This window comes from Cylas formicarius, unplaced genomic scaffold (genome assembly GCF_029955315.1).
Source record: "Cylas formicarius isolate icCylForm1 unplaced genomic scaffold, icCylForm1.1 PGA_scaffold_9__14_contigs__length_23061073, whole genome shotgun sequence".
NCBI classification, from domain to species: Eukaryota; Metazoa; Arthropoda; class Insecta; order Coleoptera; family Brentidae; genus Cylas; species Cylas formicarius.
In genome coordinates, this window is record NW_026844365.1 from 6,142,776 (window position 1) to 6,164,288 (window position 21,513).

The 21,513-nt window shown below is 34.1% G+C and overlaps 2 protein-coding genes and 1 long non-coding RNA gene across 4 annotated transcripts in view; 2 read left to right on the forward strand and 1 right to left on the reverse strand.

Moving 5' to 3' along the window:
* The first annotated feature begins 114 nt into the window (after window positions 1-114).
* On the forward strand, window positions 115-5,499 carry LOC132707614 (uncharacterized). Of its 2 annotated transcripts, none has more exons than XM_060679520.1 (2): window positions 115-396; window positions 4,558-5,499. In XM_060679520.1, the coding sequence occupies exons 1-2, from the start codon at window positions 383-385 to the stop codon at window positions 4,772-4,774; spliced, it is 231 nt and encodes a 76-aa protein (XP_060535503.1). In that variant the 5' UTR covers window positions 115-382; the 3' UTR covers window positions 4,775-5,499. The 2 variants fall into 2 exon arrangements, with proteins under 2 accessions (XP_060535503.1, XP_060535502.1); XM_060679519.1 differs by lacking the exon at window positions 115-396 and adding an exon at window positions 2,630-3,172.
* On the reverse strand, window positions 2,057-4,551 carry LOC132707616 (uncharacterized). The gene is made up of 2 exons (XR_009619761.1): window positions 3,263-4,551; window positions 2,057-2,639 (listed from the first exon to the last, which is right to left on the reverse strand). It is a non-coding gene; the product is annotated as an uncharacterized LOC132707616 (long non-coding RNA).
* Window positions 5,500-11,326: 5,827 nt separating the features above from the next.
* LOC132706994 (facilitated trehalose transporter Tret1-2 homolog) overlaps window positions 11,327-21,513 on the forward strand; it is a 56,394-nt gene continuing 46,207 nt past the window's right edge. Inside the window, exon 1 of the mRNA XM_060678596.1 lies at window positions 11,327-11,653. Coding sequence (XP_060534579.1) covers window positions 11,633-11,653 — 21 coding nt within the window. The 5' untranslated portion in view covers window positions 11,327-11,632. The remainder of the gene's footprint in view (window positions 11,654-21,513) is intronic.

Consider the following 21,513-nt stretch of genomic DNA (forward strand, 5'->3'; position numbering starts at 1 on the left):
AAAATTTGTCTTAGTGTACTGTGTGGTGGTGGTGCGGAGCGCCCTCTATTGCCAATTGTCGGAGACGAAGTCGGCGAAGGAGCGCGGAGTGGTCAGTTCCTTTTTAGGGGACGAACTATGTTGACTTGCTATTGATTGTTTTGTTCGATTTCGATCTGCTGGACCAGAGTCGATACGACCGGTCCATGCAATTTGTACTTTTGTTTTTCACGTATAGTAATACACTCCGTTAGTGAAGTATAGTGTGAGTATTGTTTTCGCCGCTTCTGAACCCGGTGTGCTTCGGTAGAAACACACACATCCATCACACAGACATCTGGCACAGTCAGAGAGAGAGAAGAACGAACAACGCTTGGAGAGGGAGTGGGGGGTAATTAAGGACATGGAAGTAAAAAAGTAAGAGTTTTGGTTTAGGCAGATGCGGAAAGATTGCCCATAAGGTCCACTCGACAAAAATATTCTTCTATGGCAAAACGATCACCCAACTTCCACCAAACTTTGTCGGGCTATAAAATTCTTATTTTCTAAAGAAACTACCGAAATCGTAAGTGATGAGACTAAACAAATACACTCGCAAATAAATTAATTAAAATAATGTTCAAATGAATATTCATGATGAGCTTCACTTAACAATGGTAGATGGAAAACTGTGCAGTATTCTAACCGATACAAAATCATCACAAACCTGTTATATCTGTGACGCAACTCCAAAAAATATGAATATAGAGCCCAACAATACACAAAATAAATTTAAAAATTATGAGTTTGGCTTGTCTACGTTACATGCGCGCATAAGATGCTTTGAATGTTTACTTCACGTAGGTTACAAGTTAAATCACAAAAAATGGTTAAAAAGTTAAAATTAGGAAACAAGAGATCCAAAAAAGATTTAGGAATGGCTTTAGACGTAGACAAGCCAAAACCTGGATTCGGGTCCAGTAATGACGGAAATACCGCCAGAGCCTTTTTAATTTTCCAGCAAAAAGTTCAGATATAACAGGAGTCAATAGAACATTAATCGGACAATTTGGTGTGATATTGGACACAGTTTGCTCGGGGTATATTACAGATCTTGTAAAATTTGAACCGTCCACAAACTGCTGTACCATTCCACAGATATTATTAAACATTATGTTGTGCCTATTGGGCAGCTCTCTGAGGAGGGCCAAGAGGCACGTCACAAAGATTGTCGGCGATATCGCGAGCATCACACCCAAAAAAAATCGCGCACTGCCACGAATAAAATAAAGCGAATGTTGTTAGTGTCCTCTGATCCCGTTATAGCCAGTTACCGACAAAAAACTGTAAGATCAAAAAAACCACTATCACATATTGGCTCTACTTAAAAGCCGAGAGCTTCCAGGGTTTACAAAAAATCACTATTTTTCCGAAACCGGTGGGCGAAATAAAACAGGATATCGACGAATACAGATTTAATGACTCTTATTAACCCAAAAAAATGTACTTCTGATTTGTTTAAAGGTTTAATTTTTTAACAGGAATATAAATAAAAGAATTACGCGGAATAACATACTAATAAGTAATAGTCGTAATAGTCGTATGTAATAAGTAAATTCAAAATTCCATTCCAAATTGTAGCTTAGAATGTAAGTTTAGATACCAGAACCCACTAACATATCACACTATAACTAATTTAATTCAAGTAATGAGTTTGTGGTTTTTAAGTTTTAGGAACGTTTGAAAAAAAGGGAGGCAGGCGCTGAAAAATAATTTATTTTCAAATAGGCCAGTAAAAGAAAAAGTTTGATAACCACTGCATTAGACCAATAGCAGAAAAAAACGCAACTATAGGAGAGATTTACTATCCTAAACACTAAAACATATACTACCTAGTTACAATAAATAATAAAATGTTAATATCGAATAACATTTTTTCGTAGACGATTGAAGTCATTCATAATGCAAAGGTTTTATTCTATAATTACACTGGTCTGCAAAAAAAAAAAAAAATTTCTCTCCTTCTTGTTTTCATGCATGAATTCATCTTATTTTATGCTGTAAACACGGAATCTGATATACAAATAAGTACCACACGTAGGTTTTTAATTTAATATTTATTTCATCAAAAAACAATATTATTAAAGCATAAATTATTACAAGGAAATAAAAAATGTGGCGGCTTGAGTTTTACAGTAAAAAATCCTAAATTATATTAACATAACTCGATTGAGATTGTAGACCTGAAATATTTTTATTTTCAGCCTCCTCATTAACTGGTGGAACTGGAGGTGGAGTGTCTTTATCACGAGGAATTGGTCTCTTTGCAGATAGGACGTTCGGATAAACAATCTTATCTCTATTTTTTTTCGAAAATCCTCGTGTAGATGTCATGCAGAAATAACAATCATTCTCGTGATTTTGAGGTTCACTCCAAATCATTGGCATTGAAAACGGCATGGATTTGTGACTTTCTTCAAGGCAACCTCTCAACGTTCTTGAGCGGCTATTGCAGCATACTTTTGACAACCAACCAATATTTTGGCAAAATCTAAAATATAGTTTATAAGCTGTTTTAACCAGATCGGTCATGACATGTCGCTGTGTTTTTAGTATGTATTCCCCACACATGTAGCAAAAACAATCTGAGGAATTTTTACAAGTCCGTGGCATTTTATAACCTAAAATCACATAAAGTTAATTTTAAAACAACTTTGAAACTTCTATTTTATATTATATTAAAAAACAAAATTTTGAAATATAAAAAAAAATTATATCGAAAAATCTAGACGTGATAGAAAAAATCGGCCAACGGGGATAGATTCAAAACGTTTGAATCATTATATTTATTATAAAATTGTTTAGAGGAGTTAGTGACAAAACACAAAAGCATTTGAAATCCAGATAAGCTTATCAGTTGCCTCGCCGTGTATTAATTATCAACGCTCTCGCCTTCTTTAGATATGTTATTGTCGATGTGTATATATGGAATGTTGTTGCATTGCCGATTCACAATCGCACCGTAATCCAAGTCGGGCTCGTTCGTGACCGCCACCTCATTATTGTTTATTTGTTAACCGCATTCCTCAGCAATTAGTTAACTAGTCGGGGCAGTCGATATGCGAAACAAAATCAGTCTGATCGATTTGATGGTGCTCGAGTTTTTGTGGATTTGCAGGATCGTTTACGAGAATTTCGTCAGTTTTTTCACCAGGTGAGTGGCCGTTCACGCACCGAAAGTTCCCGATTCGATTTGACGGAACGGAGGAAAGAATCGCGATAAAAAAGTAGGGCAAAGGTTTACCGAATGTTATCAGTCACACGTGTTGCTAATAATCTTCGAAGCGGCGACGAAATAATTCCGTTTTTCGATCTGGACCACGCGAGCGTATTTAAACGGATACGCACGTCTAATTATAGAACCGTGACTAACTGGGAACCTATGATAATAATACAGTGAACGCCCTATACCCCCCCCCACATTCTCAAAAAACTTTCTGGTTACTGCTTTGTCATATGGAGGCTCCGCCATCAGGTTTCCTTGCCCTCGTATAAAAATTTTTTATCTCCGTAACAGTCCTACGGGATCGCCGTGGGTACAGAAATGATCACCGTCGAAAAAAAATTTTTTTTTGTCTGTCCGTTCTCCTTTCTCCGTTCTCGTTGGAGCTGCGAAATAGAAATTTGCCTCTTTCACGAGGCGCATAAGCTTATAAGAAATGGTCCTGATCCATCGTTTTTTCGCGATTTTCGACTGTTTTTTGGACCTTGCTATGAAACACGACAAGTGTCCGAAATTTGAAGCAATCGACTTCATATTTGGCACATATATGCAGCTTTGCCTCGTGACGGAACCTATTCAAAATGGGGGGTTGGGGGGTCGGGAAGTATTCTAAAAAAATTAAAAATCGCGTGTGCAAGGGTCTACAAAAAACATCAAAAACTGTTTCAGAGACCAAAAAAATTCTTGAACCAGAAGAAGCAGAAGATACGGCTCTATAAACTTTTGTTGTCGACAATTGTCGAATATACAGGGTGCGCCGCAAATTCAAAAAAACTGAAAAATGGGGCCCCTTATTATTGAAAATTTGGCAATAATTCCAAATCTGTGTTTTAGATGTCAGTTTCTTTTACGTGACGATATAGCCGATATAGACAGCTTAAAGTTTTGTGTATACGGTTTTTAAGTATTGTACAGGGTGTTCGCGATATTCCGTGCAATTTTATAAAACATAATAAGTACTCCACATTTGCAGCTAGCGACTTCAGACTTGGGAGGGAGGTAGAAGTCTGGACCCGCCTTTAGACTCTTTAAATTGGAAGCAATAAAATGACGCAAACTATTTTTTTTTAATTTTTGAATTTTTTTGGTGGTTATTTTGGGATCCAGACAAACATCTTTTTCTAATATAATTTATAACTTATTTTTGCAAATGCAGGTGCTTTATAAATATTTTATTTTTATTATTTTTTTTATTATTTGTAGTAGTATAATATCGAAACACGTTGTTACGAGTGCACTGCATGTAGAAGTAGTAAATCCATGGGATATTTGTCTCAAAATCAGTATTGCATATTAACATTACATATCGATTTCAGAAGCAAACAGCACCAGATCGCAGTGGAGACGACAAAAAAAGCAAACAAGAAACTGCACCTCATCCAGCTGCACACGCTGACTCCCGACTATCCCGGGGACAAGCGGTTCTGTTTCATGGAGGTCACCGAGATCAGCGGCAAAGAGGAAGAGTCTCTGAGGATGAGCAGAATCGCAGACAACACGTACCTGAAAAACACGCCCTTCGCGGTCCATTAAATGACGTGTCGCACGGAACGCGTTGGCAACAACGCACTGGTGAAAGGGGCACCGGTGTGCGTCAGCACACCAAAATAAAAAAGATCGGCCGTGATATCAGCTATCGGCTATCTGCTTTATCTGGAAACGAAATCTACGTCATTAATAATAGTAGACGCTTTATACTGTAAAACCGATAGGTAATCCTGCAGTTGACGCATATGGAAGACGAGGAAATTGCAACTGTGGTCGCTAGCTGCACAGTGAAGCCAAATTATAATTTTTATTCGTTTTAACAAAGAAATTGTACAATAAAAACTACACGTTTCATGGTACACTCTTACAATACCTATCCTCTTAGTTTGTCTATCTTTTCATTTTTGATCTTAACATAAAGCGTCAAAAATCGAATCAAATTTCCAAAAATGTTAATGAGATGCTAGATGATACAAAAAGATGTTTATGTTAAGCACAGTACCGCACACATAAAATCAGGGTGGTAGAAAGGAAATTCAAACACGAAATGTATTATGATAAATAAATAATAATAATAAATAAGTTATGTAAGTAATAAATATCTTGTACGTATTTACGTTGTCCCAATTTTTTAAATTTCCTCCAGCAGCTCCCTGGTACATTTTGTACACACCAGTTTCACGGTAATTCATTCAATTTCAATGTTATACTTATGAGTTTCATGTAAGAGATCGATAAATAATGTATACAATGTTTTAAGACTAAATTAAAATCCTTACAATTTCTTTTTTTTTTTATTTATATGTACCCTGAAAAATAAGTGAGTATCTAAAGCTAACTAACTAACCAACACTGTTCCACCAATGTTGTATTCAAATTCTACTTGTTCCTTTTTTCTACTAAAGCTAAGCACAAAACATTGAAATTATTGTTGAAGTTATAGACAGTCAATCTAATTTTCAATTATAGCATAAAGCTTCAGATCATCAGGATATAAAGGTTCTTTCGAATCATGAATTAAATCAACCAGATTATTAATAAACACAAGAAAAAGCAGTTTATTAAGATTAAGATTAACTCGACTTTTTTTCTCCAATCCGTCAACAATATATTGAGTAATTTCGCAAAAAAATAGAGATGTAGTTTTTTTTTATTAAAAAAAAACATGTTGCCATAAATGGTTTCATATATTTTAACAGGACAAGAAAGTGGTGAGTGTTGTTGTTACCTCACCTTTTTCAAAAACTGCTGAAAGAAATGAGTTTGTCTTAAACCAAAAGTTAAATAAGTTTAAAGATAAAAGAAGGAATGCCATCATGGCGTACCTCCTTATTACAATTTACCATTATTATAATCAACATGCGTCACACTTGGGTCATCAAGTGTGACCCTTAACACAGCACCCAAATGATCTTGAATATTCGCTCGATATTTTCTTGGAGTTTATTTAAGTTAACCTCGTGTGCTTCTTTTGTATCCTTTTTTCTACATTATTAGTGTTTTGATTTTTAATTTTTAATTTCCCTTTGGTTTTTATGTATTGATTAATTTGTTTACTCAAATAAACAGGATACATTTTAGCATATAATTTACATTGGCATCGCTTAGTGACTCAAGACGACTACACTTGCACACTTTTGTTTATGCTGCTGTGCTGTTTTTTCAGTTAGATTTACACCTTGCTTTTCTTTTTAAACCTTTCTACGTTTAGCGCCATTGGGAAGTTTCTTTCACTAAAACTAACCAAAGACTTTTTTCAGAACTTTCATTTCGTTTTAGGATACTTTTTCCTAGCAGTGTCCTAGGGCATATGGTAGTATTTTTTTTATTCTTTGGAAGGTGAAACATTGCATCAAATGACACTTTCTTATTGGTTCTTTCTCCATCCAGTAATTATCATTGCTTGCTATATTAAGGGTACCATTTATCGTGTGCTGGTCACTGTCACTTATGACAGTAGCATAAGCACTATAGCAGGCTATCGATAGAAATTCTACGGCGACAGATAAACGAAGATCAAATTGTTAAAGTTAATCCTAGAAGCAAAACATACGATTTTTCGATGCTCAAAATAATAGAAAACAAATTTTCTTATTGAAAACCAAAAATTAAATAAAACAGAATGAATGGAAAGAACGAGCACGACCTAAGATACGATGGTTGAATATTTGGCAACAAGGGACGAAAAATCCTATATAATATGGTATATCTATGACCTCATCTACAAAATAAGTAAACTGCAGGATTACCAACCGATAATCCAATTTTGTTGTTAAATTTGCACCCCAAACATTGGAGCCTCTTTTTGATTGTAAGTATTCAAAGTATTTTTACGATGTATCAAAATTGACAAACAATTGAAAAACCAAGTAGATCGACTTACTAATGTTTAACTGAATTTGTTGCAAATTTTAAATTTAAAAATGTTCAGAACATTTTTTGTTCTAATTTAATTTGTGTCTTTTCTTTTCTCTAATTATTCAGAAACGTTGAAGGATGTGTGTTTTCATTTCCACAAATTCAAAAAATCCTGTACGGAGATCCCCTCATCTTGTATGTAGACTGTTTTCCAATTCAAAATTTTTCAATCTTAACTTTTGACATCCAATGAGGTAGAGTTTTCAAAATTAAAATTTATTTTCTTAATATCCGAAATCAGTGGCGAACCATCAATGCTTACCAAAATAGACGGGTGAAATTTCGTACGCCCGCTGCTGGTCTATTTTAAAAAAATTGTGGTACAATAAGTAATGCCTCTTGATGCATAGTCCTAATTTCAGTAAAATATTTGAACTGGTGTTACCGATGTTAAAAAATATGTAATGTTCTTGAAAACTTTACCACCCTGCATCTCAAAAACACTCTGTATATTGAAACACGTTCTGGGCGATATTGCGCAGTAATTTTTCTAAATTCAATTGAGGCCATTATGACGTCTGCACATACTAAACCATAAAAATAAATTGTTTTAACGAAAATCGGTTTAGATTGGTTTAATTGTGCGACCGATTGCTCAATTCATTTTGTCAACCATGCATTCAAATACAATCCCGACTACTGCGCCATCTGGCAGTCAATACGCTTCGCACAGTTTTAGGTATTGCATCGCTGGGGATGGTGATCTGCGAGGGCGTGCATTAGTTTTTGTCGCGGACCTTAGATGGCGCACCATATGCGAAATCAAATCAGAAACGTAATTATATTAAGGTCTTTCCATAGATAAAAAATTTAAATGGAAGAGACACTGCAATAGAAATAAATAAGTCTTACTATGCTGTCGATATTCGAAAATATGGTTTGCGGGAATTCGCCACCTTTCTCATCTGTCTTATTTGAAGAGATTAAAAAAAAAAGATTTTTTATTATATGCATAGAGTTCTTTTATATTATGAATGTTAAAATGTTGAAGCAAACCCCAGTCTACTTGAGATACAATTTCAAGAAGATCCTGATATTTTTAAAAAGGCTTTCTGGAATCATGAAGCGAACTTTACAAGTGCTAGAATATTTAACGGGAGACCCACAATCCCCGACGTATTGCAGAGATAAAGAAACAGCAGAAAAGTGCTTAAATTTTTGCAAATGAAATAGGGAATAGTATATTTTTCGGCAGTTGGCAAACAGAACAAATATAAAAGGGACATATTAATGTGGACTTTGTCAAAAATATATTTTTGACATATGTATATAAGTGTTAGGCAAATATGCAGAAAAATTTAATAAATATAGAATAATATCAACTTGTCAAAGTTTGATTCGATAGCACATATCATTAGATGCATTACACTAACTAGTACTAAGTGTTTGCAGTGAATCAATTTTTTTTGTGAATTTGTTTCGATTATTCACTAATAGTTTTGAACTTTTTTTGTTGATTCAGTCGCGAGACATTTGAAGTCTATCACTTATTTTAGTAAATAACTCGAAAGGTATTTTTTTTCTGTATCACTTTTGTCCCATTCAAAAATAATCACTGGTTTTACAATGAAATCCTCCTTTAAATTTTTTTATGATAAATGTAATGATTCAAACGTTTTAAATCTATCCCCGTTGGCCGATTTTTTCTATCACGTCCAGACTTTTCGATATGATTTTTTTTTATATTTCAAAATTTTGTTTTTTTTTTCAATTTGTTCATTCGTCAAGGTTACAAAAAGTAAATATACATACAAAATGAGTTTCAGAGAGTTGTAAGAGAAAGGAGGGAAGTGCCGAAGATGATTTTTATGGTAGCAAATACGCGCATGCGCAGTATTCATTGTGACACTACAACAGTTCAGTGAAAACTTGTCGTTTAATTGTTTACCTTTTATATCAAATATTTTGGTAAGTTTTGCATAAAGTTCATGTTCTCTACATTGGATTTAAGTATTTGATGTGTAGTTTGAGTATTTTTTTTAAGTAGAGCCAATAAATATAAAATAGAAGTTTGAAAGTTGTTTTAAAATTAATTTTATGTGAATTTAGGTTACAAAATGCCACGGACTTGCAAAAATTCCTCAGATTGTTTTTGCTACATTTGTGGGGAATACATACTAAAAACACAGCGACATGTCATGACCGATCTGGTTAAAAAAGCTTATAAGCTATATTTTGGATTTTCTATCGATGAGAGAGATAAAAGTCGGTTGCCAAAAGTATGCTGCAATAGCTGCTCAAGAACGTTGAGAGGTTGGCTTGATGAAAGTCACAAGTCCATGCCGTTTTCAATGCCGATGATTTGTAGTGAGCCTCAAAATCACGAGAATGATTGCTATTTCTGCATGACATCTACACGAGGATTCTCGAACAAAAATAGAGATAAGATTGTTTATCCGAACGTCCTATCTGCAAAGAGACCAATTCCTCGTGATAAAGACACTCCACCTCCAGTTCCACCAGTTAATGAGGAGGCTGAAAATAAAAATATTTCAGGTCTACAATCTCGATCGAGTTTTGTTAATATATTTTAGGATTTTTTACTATAAAATTCAAGCCGCCACATTTTTTATTTCCTTGTAATAATTTATGCTTTAATAATATTGTTTTTTGATGAAATAAATATTAAATTAAAAACCTACGTGTGGTACTTATTTGTATATCAGATTCCGTGTTTACAGCATAAAATAAGATGAATTAATGCATGAAAACAAGAAGGAGAGAAAAAAATTTTTTTTTTTGCAGACCAGTGTAATTATAGAATAAAACCTTTGCATTATGAATGACTTAAATCGTCTACGAAAAAATGTTATTAGATATTAACATTTTATTATTTATTGTAACTAGGTAGTTTATGTTTTACTGTTTAGGATAGTAAATCTCTCCTATAGTTGCGTTTTTTTCTGCTATTTGTCTAATGCAGTGGTTATCAAACTTTTTCTTTTACTGGCCTATTTGAAAATAAATTATTTTTCAGCGCCTGCCTCCCTTTTTTTCATACGCTCCTAAAACTTAAAAACCACAAACTCATTACTTGAATTAAATTAGTTATAGTGTGATATGTTAGTGGGTTCTGGAATGGAATTTTGAATTTACTTATTATATACGACTATTACTTATTACTATGTTATTCCGCGTAATTCTTTTATATATATTCCTGTTAAAAAATTAAACCTTTAAACAAATCAGAAGTACATTTTTTTGGGTTAATAAGAGTCATTAAATCTGTATTCGTCGATATCCTGTTTTATTTCGCCCACCGGTTTCGGAAAAATAGTGATTTTTTGTAAACCCTGGAAGCTCTCGGCTTTTAAGTAGAGCCAATATGTGATAGTGGTTTTTTTGATCTTACAGTTTTTTGTCGGTAACTGGCTATAACGGGATTAGAGGACACTAACAACATTCACTTTATTTTATTCGTGGCAGTGCGCGATTTTTTTTGGGTGTGATGCTCGCGATATCGCCGACAATCTTTGTGACGTGCCTCTTGGGCCTCCTCAGAGAGCTGCCCAATAGGCACAACATAATGTTTAATAATATCTGTGGAATGGTACAGCAGTTTGTGGACGGTTCAAATTTTACAAGATCTGTATTATACCGCGAGCAAACTGTGTCCAATATCACACCAAATTGTCCGATTAATGTTCTATTGACTCCTGTTATATCCGAACTTTTTGTCACTCCACCTCCAGTTCCACCAGTTAATGAAGAGGCTGAGAATAAAAATATTTCAGGTCTACAATCTCGATCGAGTTTTGTTAATATAATTTAGGATTTTTTACTATAAAACTCGAGCCGCAACATTTTTTTATTTCCTTATAATAATTTATGCTTTAATAATATTGTTTTTTGATGAAAGAAATATTGAATTAAAAACCTACGTGTGGTACTTGTATATCAGATTCCGTGTTTAGAGCATAAAATAAGATGAATTCATGCATGAAAACAAGGAGAGAAATTGTTTTTTTGCAGAGCTAAAGCTTTTGTGTGAAGAGGAAAATTCTATCCGGTATCGTTTTCAAAATATACAATTTTTATTCATTTATCAAAAAATTAGAATTTTTACGATCCACCCCGTACACGCCTAATCGCGACCTAATCACAGCAGTTAAATGGCACCGATTTGTCATTATTACTGGCGCGGCCGGAATTGTCAATATATTTACATCAAATGGCCGATCAACCTTGTGCCGACGTTAGCACCTCACGTAGCGTTGAACTTATTCGGAATAGGAACGCAAAATAGTCCGTCGGGAAAAAAAATAAAAAGCGACACTCGGAAAAAATGCGTACGTGCCGCAATTTTAGGAAATACGCTGCAGTCGAACGGCAGGTAGCAGTGAAATTGTCGGATGTTGTTGCACGTCCAGTTCAGTAACATTTTAAGAATTTGACCGTCGCCATTCGGTACGGCGAGATCGGCTCCGGGTCGACAAAAAAAAAAAATAGTGCGTGCGGGATCGCGGGTGAAAATCCGCGGAAATCATGACGAAAAAGTACACGCTGGTAAGTGTGTTTTTTTTTTGGCTGAACGTGGCGAATTCGATTTTGAAATTTTTGCTTACCGGAAAACGAGAAGAGAGAAACGGAGGTTTTGTTGGAAGTCTGTCGATAATTTTTTATATCTTTCATCTAAATTTTGGATTTTGGGTATTTGGGGGCCAAGAATGTTATTTAAGTTAATATTTAAACTACCCTCAAGGCTACCCTGCAAAGATACTTTGGTAAAGTGTAAAATACTAACAGTGCCTTGTATATATATTTATTTAAAGAAAAAAGAAAAGCACTGATGTCCTGATAAAAACATGATCTGTAAGACAGTTTAAAAAGACTTTCTACAGCTTCTAACAATCTGAAGAGTTCATTATGAGAGTATAGTAGTATAATAATTTTTTTAGTATTTTCAATATTTTACTCTACCGTCCTCTGATGTGTGTCTATCGTATTGTTTATACACATAAATTCATATACAGTCGAAACTCTATGTGTGGAAAAATAATATACATATGTGTTCTGTAATATTTAATTATTTTATATACATATTTTAACATCTACTTAGGAACATTTTACATAAATATTGTTGAAAACTACATTTAATGTTTCAAATAACCGGTCATTTTCGTTTAAATTATTTTTTGGTATGCCAATACGCATCTCGTACTTTGGCTTGTATTTTCTCCATTTCTTCGGGAGGGGCATTTTCCCCATGATAAATAAAAAAATTCTATAGCAGCTTAACTGAATAAAGGGCTCGTTGAATGGTTGGTGGTGGTCCCAGATCATCTTCTTAAACTTCTTCTTTCTCTTGGTGCTCTTCCTCACCCTTTCTTGCTTGTTGTAATATGGCTTCCTCTGTCAAGTCTGCTGTTGTTGTAGGTAAATTCTGATCTATCACCATAAAATCTTGCAACTCCTCACTTGTAAACGTAATTGTTGTTTGAAACTGCTTAGTGGCTGATCATCTTGCAAGTCCAGTTCGCATTCGGTAATAAGTCCTGCATGACGATACGAGTGTTGAATTGTTTCTACTATCACCTCTTTCCAACCTTTACTAATAAACGTATCTCTTCTTCAAAAATTTGCGATGTCATCTATGCAGACTTATTTGCCTTGTAAGTGACCGGAAAATGCTTGATGTTTTCAAAACATCGTGGGTTAGTTGATTTTCCAATCACGACTAGCTTTCTTTTTTTAGTTTTATCTGTCGTCATTTTGTAAAAAATACCAGTAGGGTACTTTTCTGCTAGTTTTGTCCACGTCTTCTCATCGTTAGTAGCGTTTCTGTCGACATCACGGGCCTCGCCACTTATCTGTCCATAATTTATACGACGTCTCTCTGACGTCTCTGTTTGAACTTCCCCAACCATCCTTCCGAAGCCTTGAAATCGATACTGCCAAGCTGTTCAGCAGACTTTTCTGCTTTTATTTTTACGATAGGTCCAGAGAGTGCTACATCTTTAAGACGTTGCTGTTGGAACCACGGCAACATAGCCCGATCTAAACCTTCAAATTTTGCCTTTCTTAGTTTTTTACTAGAACTGCCTACCGCTTCAGCCTGAATGATTTTTTCTTTGCACACATAACCGAATAATCAGCACATTTCTTTTTTAGACTAGTTTGCTGTGGGTGGTTGTCAAACAACACTCCATTTTCTTTTTATTTTTTTAAGAAACATTTTGCACGTCTTCATTTATTATAATATTCTCTCGTCTCCTTCTTTTAGCATTATTTCTAAAAATTCGATATAGAAAAAAATTGTTCAAAGAATACTGTAAAAAATGACGACAGCCTTGCCAAATAGAAAACTCGTTGCCAAAAAATTAGTTCTAAAATATTCATATATTAAATATATCATTTAAATTAATCTTACTACATCACTATTACATGTTACATGTTTTGTAAAAAGGGAACGAAAACATTCCTTTACAAGTGAAGACCTGGAAATTGGTCTTCTTGGATATAATAATCGAAGCAAATTATTAATTTGAAGGTAGAAATCGAATTGTCAACTTAAAAACATCAAAAGTGATATAGGGTTAAATTCCTCAGGAGTGCCGCAGGGTTCAGTCTTGGGACCCCCGTTGTATACTCTTTATATGTCCGTAACTTGAATCTTTCCAATCTCAAAGCACGCTGTTTTACCTTCGCAGATGTGAAGACGTCAACAGTGACCTCAAGAAATACGTGGGTTGGTTTCGTAGTGATAAATACAAATACAAATACAAAATGTAAAGATTAATATTAATAATACACCTACAGAGCAAGTAAATTATGTTAGATATTTACGGTTAACTGTGGATTACGAATTAAGCTGCACTGAGTATGTAAATTCTATGGATAATAAAATTCTAGCTATGCCGCAATATTTAAATGTAAAAGTTATTTATATAAAAAAAAACGAAAGACATGACCTACATTTTTTTTGTTATACGATTATGACAGATTAATTAACACAAGTAGGCTATACAAAGAACTAAATATCTTTAAGTTAAATTCACTTCTAAAAATCGAACATGCACTTAATCATAAGACGAGAATTATAAACAGTATACATCGGATTAACACAGGAACCAATATAAGACTGCAAAATTCTATTGTTAGTGCACTAAAAGCGTGTAATGATTTACCAAGAGTTTATTTGCTAAAAAACTTAAAAACTCGACTGGACTATACTTGGGATCATTTAAAGAACAAAATGCAACATTTGAAAACATAAAAACCTGACCTTTCCTGTATGTATATGGTACGTGGATTGAATTATTTGTGTTTTTATTCAAAAACCACTCCGTACAATTCTAGGCCAATCAATTTTTTTTTGAACAATCGAAATCAGTATCACCTTGTTTATTCTGATAATATAAATATAAAATTATTTGAAAAAAAGAGAAAAAAATCCTTTTAAAATTCATCCCGCGAAAATTAAGCAATTTATACAGCGTTTTTGAAAAAGATGTGGCAATATTTAAAAAGTAATCTAAAGAAATATTCGGGAAAATTTACCATTTTAGATGATTTATGGATAAACTTGACTTATTTTTTATATCAGCAAGCAGGTTGTCCTGATAGTATTCGAAGTTTTCATGCTAATGTTCCATAAAAGTTAGGTCATTCGGTACCTCATGTGCAAGTACCATTAATAGCAAGTCCTATGTGTTAAAAGAAATATTTTTCACAGAGTATCTTATGAAGGAAAATTCATAAACATTTTAGACTATCTTTCCCAATTTTTGCCGCTGATAATTCTTCCATAGAGCAAACGAAATACAGATTTGATGCGCGGCATGAATTAGGAACCATAAAAACCTAAATATTTCCATAAAATGCCCTATATTTTTAATGCCGCTTATGACAGCTGCAATTTTATTAGGCTAAACATTTTACAACGTGGCACTCCGTTGTTAATCCGTGGATCGATGTCGGTGTTAGACGAAAATTAATATTTTCCATTTTGACTCACCCTGTATAAACGATTCAAATTAACTTCAAGGATAACTATAATTTTATAACTTTACTTTACATTACTTTAACGCACCGTTTGGATAATATATGTAGTACACATATACATATAAAACTCGCAAACGGAACACTCTGTATAAAATCTTTGAGGATTTTCGTATTCTGCGTAAAGTTACTTCGGTTACTTTGAAAGTTAATTTCCAGAGTTTTAAGCAACGCCATCTAGTGGTCACACCAGACGGTTGCCTATCTCTTCAAGATTGGCCCACCCTGTACATTATAATTCCACTGCTGTGTGTTCCTCCATTTACACCAAAGCAGCCCAATCGCTGACTCAATGCAGAGACTATTTTCTATATCGCAACTTTTGAATACCTTCTCTTATCCTCATTTTTCAAAATATTGTTCGATGCGGCTATCTTTCATTGTTTCGTTAGACAGCAAGCGACTTGTACACTACCGCAATTATGCTTTGGTCGATTAATTGTCATAAAACAAAGGTGCGTTTTGCACCTGTCAATATTTCTCTCAAAAAGGTACCATTAAAATGATTTGTGGTATATTGTTTGCGTACGTTTATCGAATAAACTACGAGTTAACGCGTACGTCGTCAATGGCGCATCTTGTTCCCATTTTTTTACAATTAGGGATTTTTACTCCTAACAGGATAGAATAGAGTACTTTATTTATAAGCTAATCTAATACATAAGTCTTGCAGAGCAAAATTACAAATGTAAATAGGTAACAAGCTACCACGAAAGCCGAACTTTATTGGTGGAAAGGTTTTAGAAGTTTAAAAAAGAGAGAAATTTGCGTGGTATTTATATGATATAGAAACATTCTTATACACGGCGCGTCAAAACAAGCAGTGTAAACTAATTCTTTCAAATATAATAAAATGGTTAGATTGGTCGGTTAGCGGGTCGGTTAACAAGGTTTTGTTACAGCTGTCGTCGTGTCTCGCATCCTAGCTTCCAACGCTAGCGATAATTCCAATCATGTGCTTATAGTCCTCTATCCAACAATGCACAGTTTACTTCTTGCTTCCACGATTTTCTTGGTCTACCTTTTTTTCTGCGATTGGTGAGGATCCATTGTAAGAGTCTTATCATCCTTTCCACTTCGCCATACCATTTGAACCTTTTACATTCTACAGATTCCAGGATATCAATATCTATTCCCATTTCCATAACTTTTATTTTGGAGGCGTCTTTTCTATATATTACCCAAAGATCTGGGCCATATGTTGCAATACTTTCAACGATATTTGTGCAATTCTAATTGCTATTTCCTTTGTATCATGGTCATCATTTGTTATTCTTACAACAAGGTATTTGTAACTACAAGGTATTTGTAACTATCAGCGTTTTTAATTTTTGTGCCTCTTAATTCTAAATGTCGTCCTTCATTTCCCACCACTACATACCCTGTTTTTGATGATGATGTTAAACTCCACATCCCTCATAGATTTTTCGCAACATGTAGTAAATATCTTTCTCATAAAGCTTATGATCTAAAATTGGAATACTCATCGGTTCGCATGTTCTTTTCCAGATTTCCAAAGCCCCCTTCAGATAGATCTTAAAGACTGTGGGTGCACACGTTTATGATTCTGGTTACTTTTTGTCCAAGAACGCCGATCACGAACGCCGTTTTAATCTTCAGCGTCCTCCCGACAATCTTCAATTAATTATCTTTCTATACAAGCTGCAAATTGAGTCGGATACACTAAGCCCCCGATAATTTGAAGACAATTTGTACACTTCTTTCTGTCTTTATTTTTGTACAAGTATATGTATACGCTCGTATTTTTTTGTACATCGCTATGAAACACAAACACACAAACTGTCACTGGGGACACTGTGGGGTCGGCAAGTATTTTTAAAAATTTAAAAACTGCATTAGCAATGGTTCCATAAAAAATAGTTCCTCGGAAACGGTGAATGCGATGAAATGAGAAAAGATTGGTGAGATCTAATCCAAAAACTTTTATTCTTGATTATTTTTCCAAAATATATAGGGTGTAGACAGTTAAAATTTTGATGCTTGACGTTTTCAAATATTGTAAGGGGTGTTCAAGATATTTTGTTGTCATGATAAAAAATGTAGTAGATATCTAGACAGCGACTTCAGATTTGACGTCTATTTAAACTTTGGAAGAATTTTTTTTTTGTCTATTTTCACTTTTGCCTATAACATTTATTTCAAGCATTTTTTCGATTATGTGTAGGGTTTCTCAAGTATGGACAAAAAATTGGCCCTTTGATTTACTATTTACGTGCACTGTTTTGACGTGCTGGAGTTTTCAACAGCAGAGTGTATTATGGTTTTCCAGTTTCCTTTATTTGAAGGTGCTTTCATCTGACAGTTTTGAGTTGGATCAACCCATCTTTTAGATACAGTTTCGTGTGGAAGATTTGCCTCTTCGTGGACACAAAAGTCGTGTTAAAAATATATCCATTAAACTTGGATACTGAATACCGAGACACCCTGTAGAGTGTGTGCAATTGGAACACCTAAAATGGCAATCACGATACCCTCACCTACTGATCTTTACCTTATCAGGTCAGAATAGGATGTCCAGTGCAAGCGAGCAGACTGTTAAAGACCGGGACTGAGTCACTTTTAATTAAAACATTTCACGTGTCGTTGAAAAGAAAATGGCGTAAAACACCGAATGCGGTTGGGTATTTACTTTCCGTATAAATATTTAATATCACGTAAAATAACTCCGCGAATTCGGATTTCAGTTGCAAATTGATGATTATTAACGGGGTGAGCCAGTTTCTCATACAAGGACTTCGTGAGTTTTAATAAATATTTTTAGATCAAAAACTATACTGTGCCATAAAGATAGTGGAATATTTTTAAAACAATAGTTCTGATAGATATTAATAACAGTCAAACTCAGCTATCTATAATGCTAAAACTAAGTTTACCCATACTACTTATAAGCCAAGTAGGAAATTCAAGGCCGGAAAAAATTTATTTTCAAGGTTCAAATTTTTTCACTTGCATGTGCAATATTTTGGACTACCTGGCGGTCCGCTCGTCTTCTTTTGCGACCACCCGCAAAACAGAAGACAAGTTGTTAGGACGACGGCTGGTGTATCGGAAGTTGGTGAAGTCATATCAGCGGTCCATCAAGCATCAATCCTAGGCCCAGTGTTACATTTAATATATTCTTTCAAAACTAAATGTGGCCAAAATTCAACTTGTTCCTGCTAACTTAGCGGTGAACTTGCAGAAAAGATACTTGCATCTGGAGATGAACGGGGAACCCTTGCTTTTTTCTATCAGGACCAAAAACTTACGAGTAATAGGAGCATTAAATATGTACCACTTCCGTCGATCCATAATAAAAAGTCCAAATTGAAGTTTTCAGATTTTTTTCTGTTTTTTCGTAAATAAAAGGCAAAGTTAACTTTTCTCAAAAATTACTCAAAATTTCGTATGCTATGTAAAATTTGAGGAATCACAGTGATTTTCAGAATTTTTGTAGGGAACTTTAGAGAACTTTTTTGGTTAGTTTATGTGCACCGGTTCATTTTTAAAAGTAAAATAAACATGCCAATATTTGAAAAGAAATTTATTTGTTTGTTTTACGAGGAAGCTTTGCCCGTTGGGGCCCTGATGACGTATGTTTTCAAGCCAGACTTTCCTTACTACCGCTTGTTTTCAAGTGCTGAGAATTGTCCGAATATAACAGTGGTCCAATTCAATTAAAAAAATATATGCACACATAAAAATATCACGATCAGATGACAAACTACGCTTTATTTTGAGCAAAGTATCACCACCCTCTTAAGTTTTCATATACCTAAATGAACGTAATATGATATTTAATCTTTACATTTTTAAACCACCTTAAAAGTCAGTTTATGTTCTCACAAGCCACGACAACATACTTTGAGACACACTATACCACAAAATCGCTTTCATCCATCATTCCGAATCTATTTAGCGAGTCGGACAACCGAATGAACTTTAATTTGTTACCCGGGCCACGACACCTTCCCACTTCCGGTTAAAGTTTCCGAATTTGGTCAACCTTGCAACAAAAAGCCTCGCCCGACATTGTCATCTCTGTGTTTTTTCCTTTTGTGGGCTCAGATTTTTTTTTATTACGAGCAACGAATCTGCGACGGAATGACTTTGAAATTCGCGATTACCTTCAGCCTCACCTTGTCGGTGAAAAAATGGTTTTGTCCGTACGTAATCCGTAAAATCAACCGATTTCCAGCGATATGGTTTATTTAAGAACCCGTGCAATCTCACAGCAAAATTTCGATGAAAGTGGCAAAAAGAGGAAAACCTTCAAAATCTACAGTGTCTGTTGAGTTAGTTAGGGCGTCATTAGACTTTAAGTGAAGAAAATACAAATTGCAAATGACAAATAAAAGGTTTGATGTGACTTGCACGGGGTATCCCATTTTTGACTCTTTTACGGGGTGTCTCACTTATTTTTAAATATAGAAAGTTGCGGTTTACGTGCTACTTTTTTGTGAAAAAATTTTTTGAGATGAGTCTCGTATCTTCGTTGTCTTTGAAATTATTGAAGAGTTTTAAAAAAATCAAATAACATTTTTTCTCTCTAACCGTTTGTCAGCTGTGAAGCAAACATATATTTTTTAAATGTAACACTCTATATATTATTTTTCATATTAATTAGGAATCATTTAAGCTCTATATAAATATATATTTGTATAATGTTGGTTCGAAAATTAAGCTCAAAATTCAATTTATTTCATGTTTTACTTTATTTGTAGCAGTGGGAAATAGTAAATCAACTAAATGAACTAAAAAGAAGATACCTCTATGAAGAGACTCTTCTTTAAAAAAAAAACATGATGAAAATTATTTTTTTAAAAATAATAATATATAATATGATAATATGATAAATGTTAAGTTGGCTATGACTCATCTATTAAAAACAAAAAAACAAATGTGTCAAAACTTACGATATTGTCAGTTTTGAATTAAATTTTCTATAATAATGGCTTATGAAAATTATATTTTTTATTTTATAAAATGGAATGAAAATGCCCAAGAAGTTCTGAAATCACATTACCAGAGAAGAGAGAAGTTTTTAACGGGATATAGTCAGTATAATTTTTATGTTATAGAAGTGTTTTCTTTATATTGCTCTTCGGAAAATAAATCCAGTTAGGCACTTGCAAACACACAAAATAAACAGTAGCGGTACCAAAATCGACTGCCCAAGGAACTTAAAAAACAATGCAAATACCCATCCATTCAAGTTTATGAGTATTCAACATCCACCACTGGTATTTGCAACAAATACAAATCAACGATTCCTTTTTGAGACTTGTAATATAGTTCGACAAATGTTCGTAAATCTTTAATCGTCATAAAATGAGGAACTGCTTGGCAGAAAACCACAATATAATTTTTGAAAGGGCCAAACAAGGACGCTTTGGAGTTGGGGTACCGTCTTTCCTTTGGGACAACGAATAGCTTGCGGAATGAATGTGGAAGGTAGGTACCTAGAAGTCATTCCAGAATTACTCGAAGATATATTATATTGATATATCCCTTCAGCAAGATGGTGCCCCAACTTATTACTCTGGTCCATTTTTCATTGAGAACAAAAATGGGTAGGTAAGTTGTAGAGGGGTGTTTAAGGCCGAATGCAGTTGGACTATGTACGCTTTACACATTTATGAAGCATTGATATTCTTTTTTAGAAGTAGAAAGGACTTCGAGCTGCAGATATTTGACAGTTATAATACCAGCACCTTAAATGTAAATTTTAAATTCACCGTTTAACCTTAATTGAAGGGAGTCAGTCCTTGTTACATAAGATTGTATAATAAATTACCAAAACATTCCTACTGCTCCGGTTGTTGTTGAATTGAACTTGCTGACGTTTCGCGCATCATCCTGTTGGGTTCCTCAGATCTTAACTGAAACAGTTTCAGTTAAGCCACCGACGCAGGAAAACTTAAAACGTTTTGAAAATAGTAATAAATTACTAAATAATAGAAACGCTATTGCAAATCTAAAAATATTTAAGTGCACTAAAAAAGAGCTAGACAGATTTAGCACTTTACTCTTGAGAAAACTTTTTTTCTGTGGTTCTTAATTACTGTTTAATTAATAAAATGTAGGTGATTGAAATTTGGAATAGAATCTAGTATCTTTTACAATGATTAGCCTTCTTTCTGTCCAAGACTACTGCTACCACATTAGTCGGCTATAACGAAATAAACACATGAGTAAATAAATTCTTAACATTTATTGTGGTGTAAGTAAATTAGAAAGGAATTGTTTTTCTTTTGTGTTTTTATGTAATGTATTTGTAATGCAATGTAAAATAAGGTTGAATATTATTAATAAAATAGTTGAGGAATTTTAAAAGGAATTTAAAACAAATTTTAGAAACAGCC

Coding starts and splice junctions, on each gene's coding strand:
- LOC132707614 (XM_060679519.1), top strand. CDS start 3,078: ATGCGAAACAAAATCAGTCTGATCGATTTGATGGTGCTCGAGTTTTTG. Junction 3,173..4,557: donor TTCGTCAGTTTTTTCACCAG/GTGAGTGGCCGT, acceptor TATCGATTTCAG/AAGCAAACAGCACCAGATCG.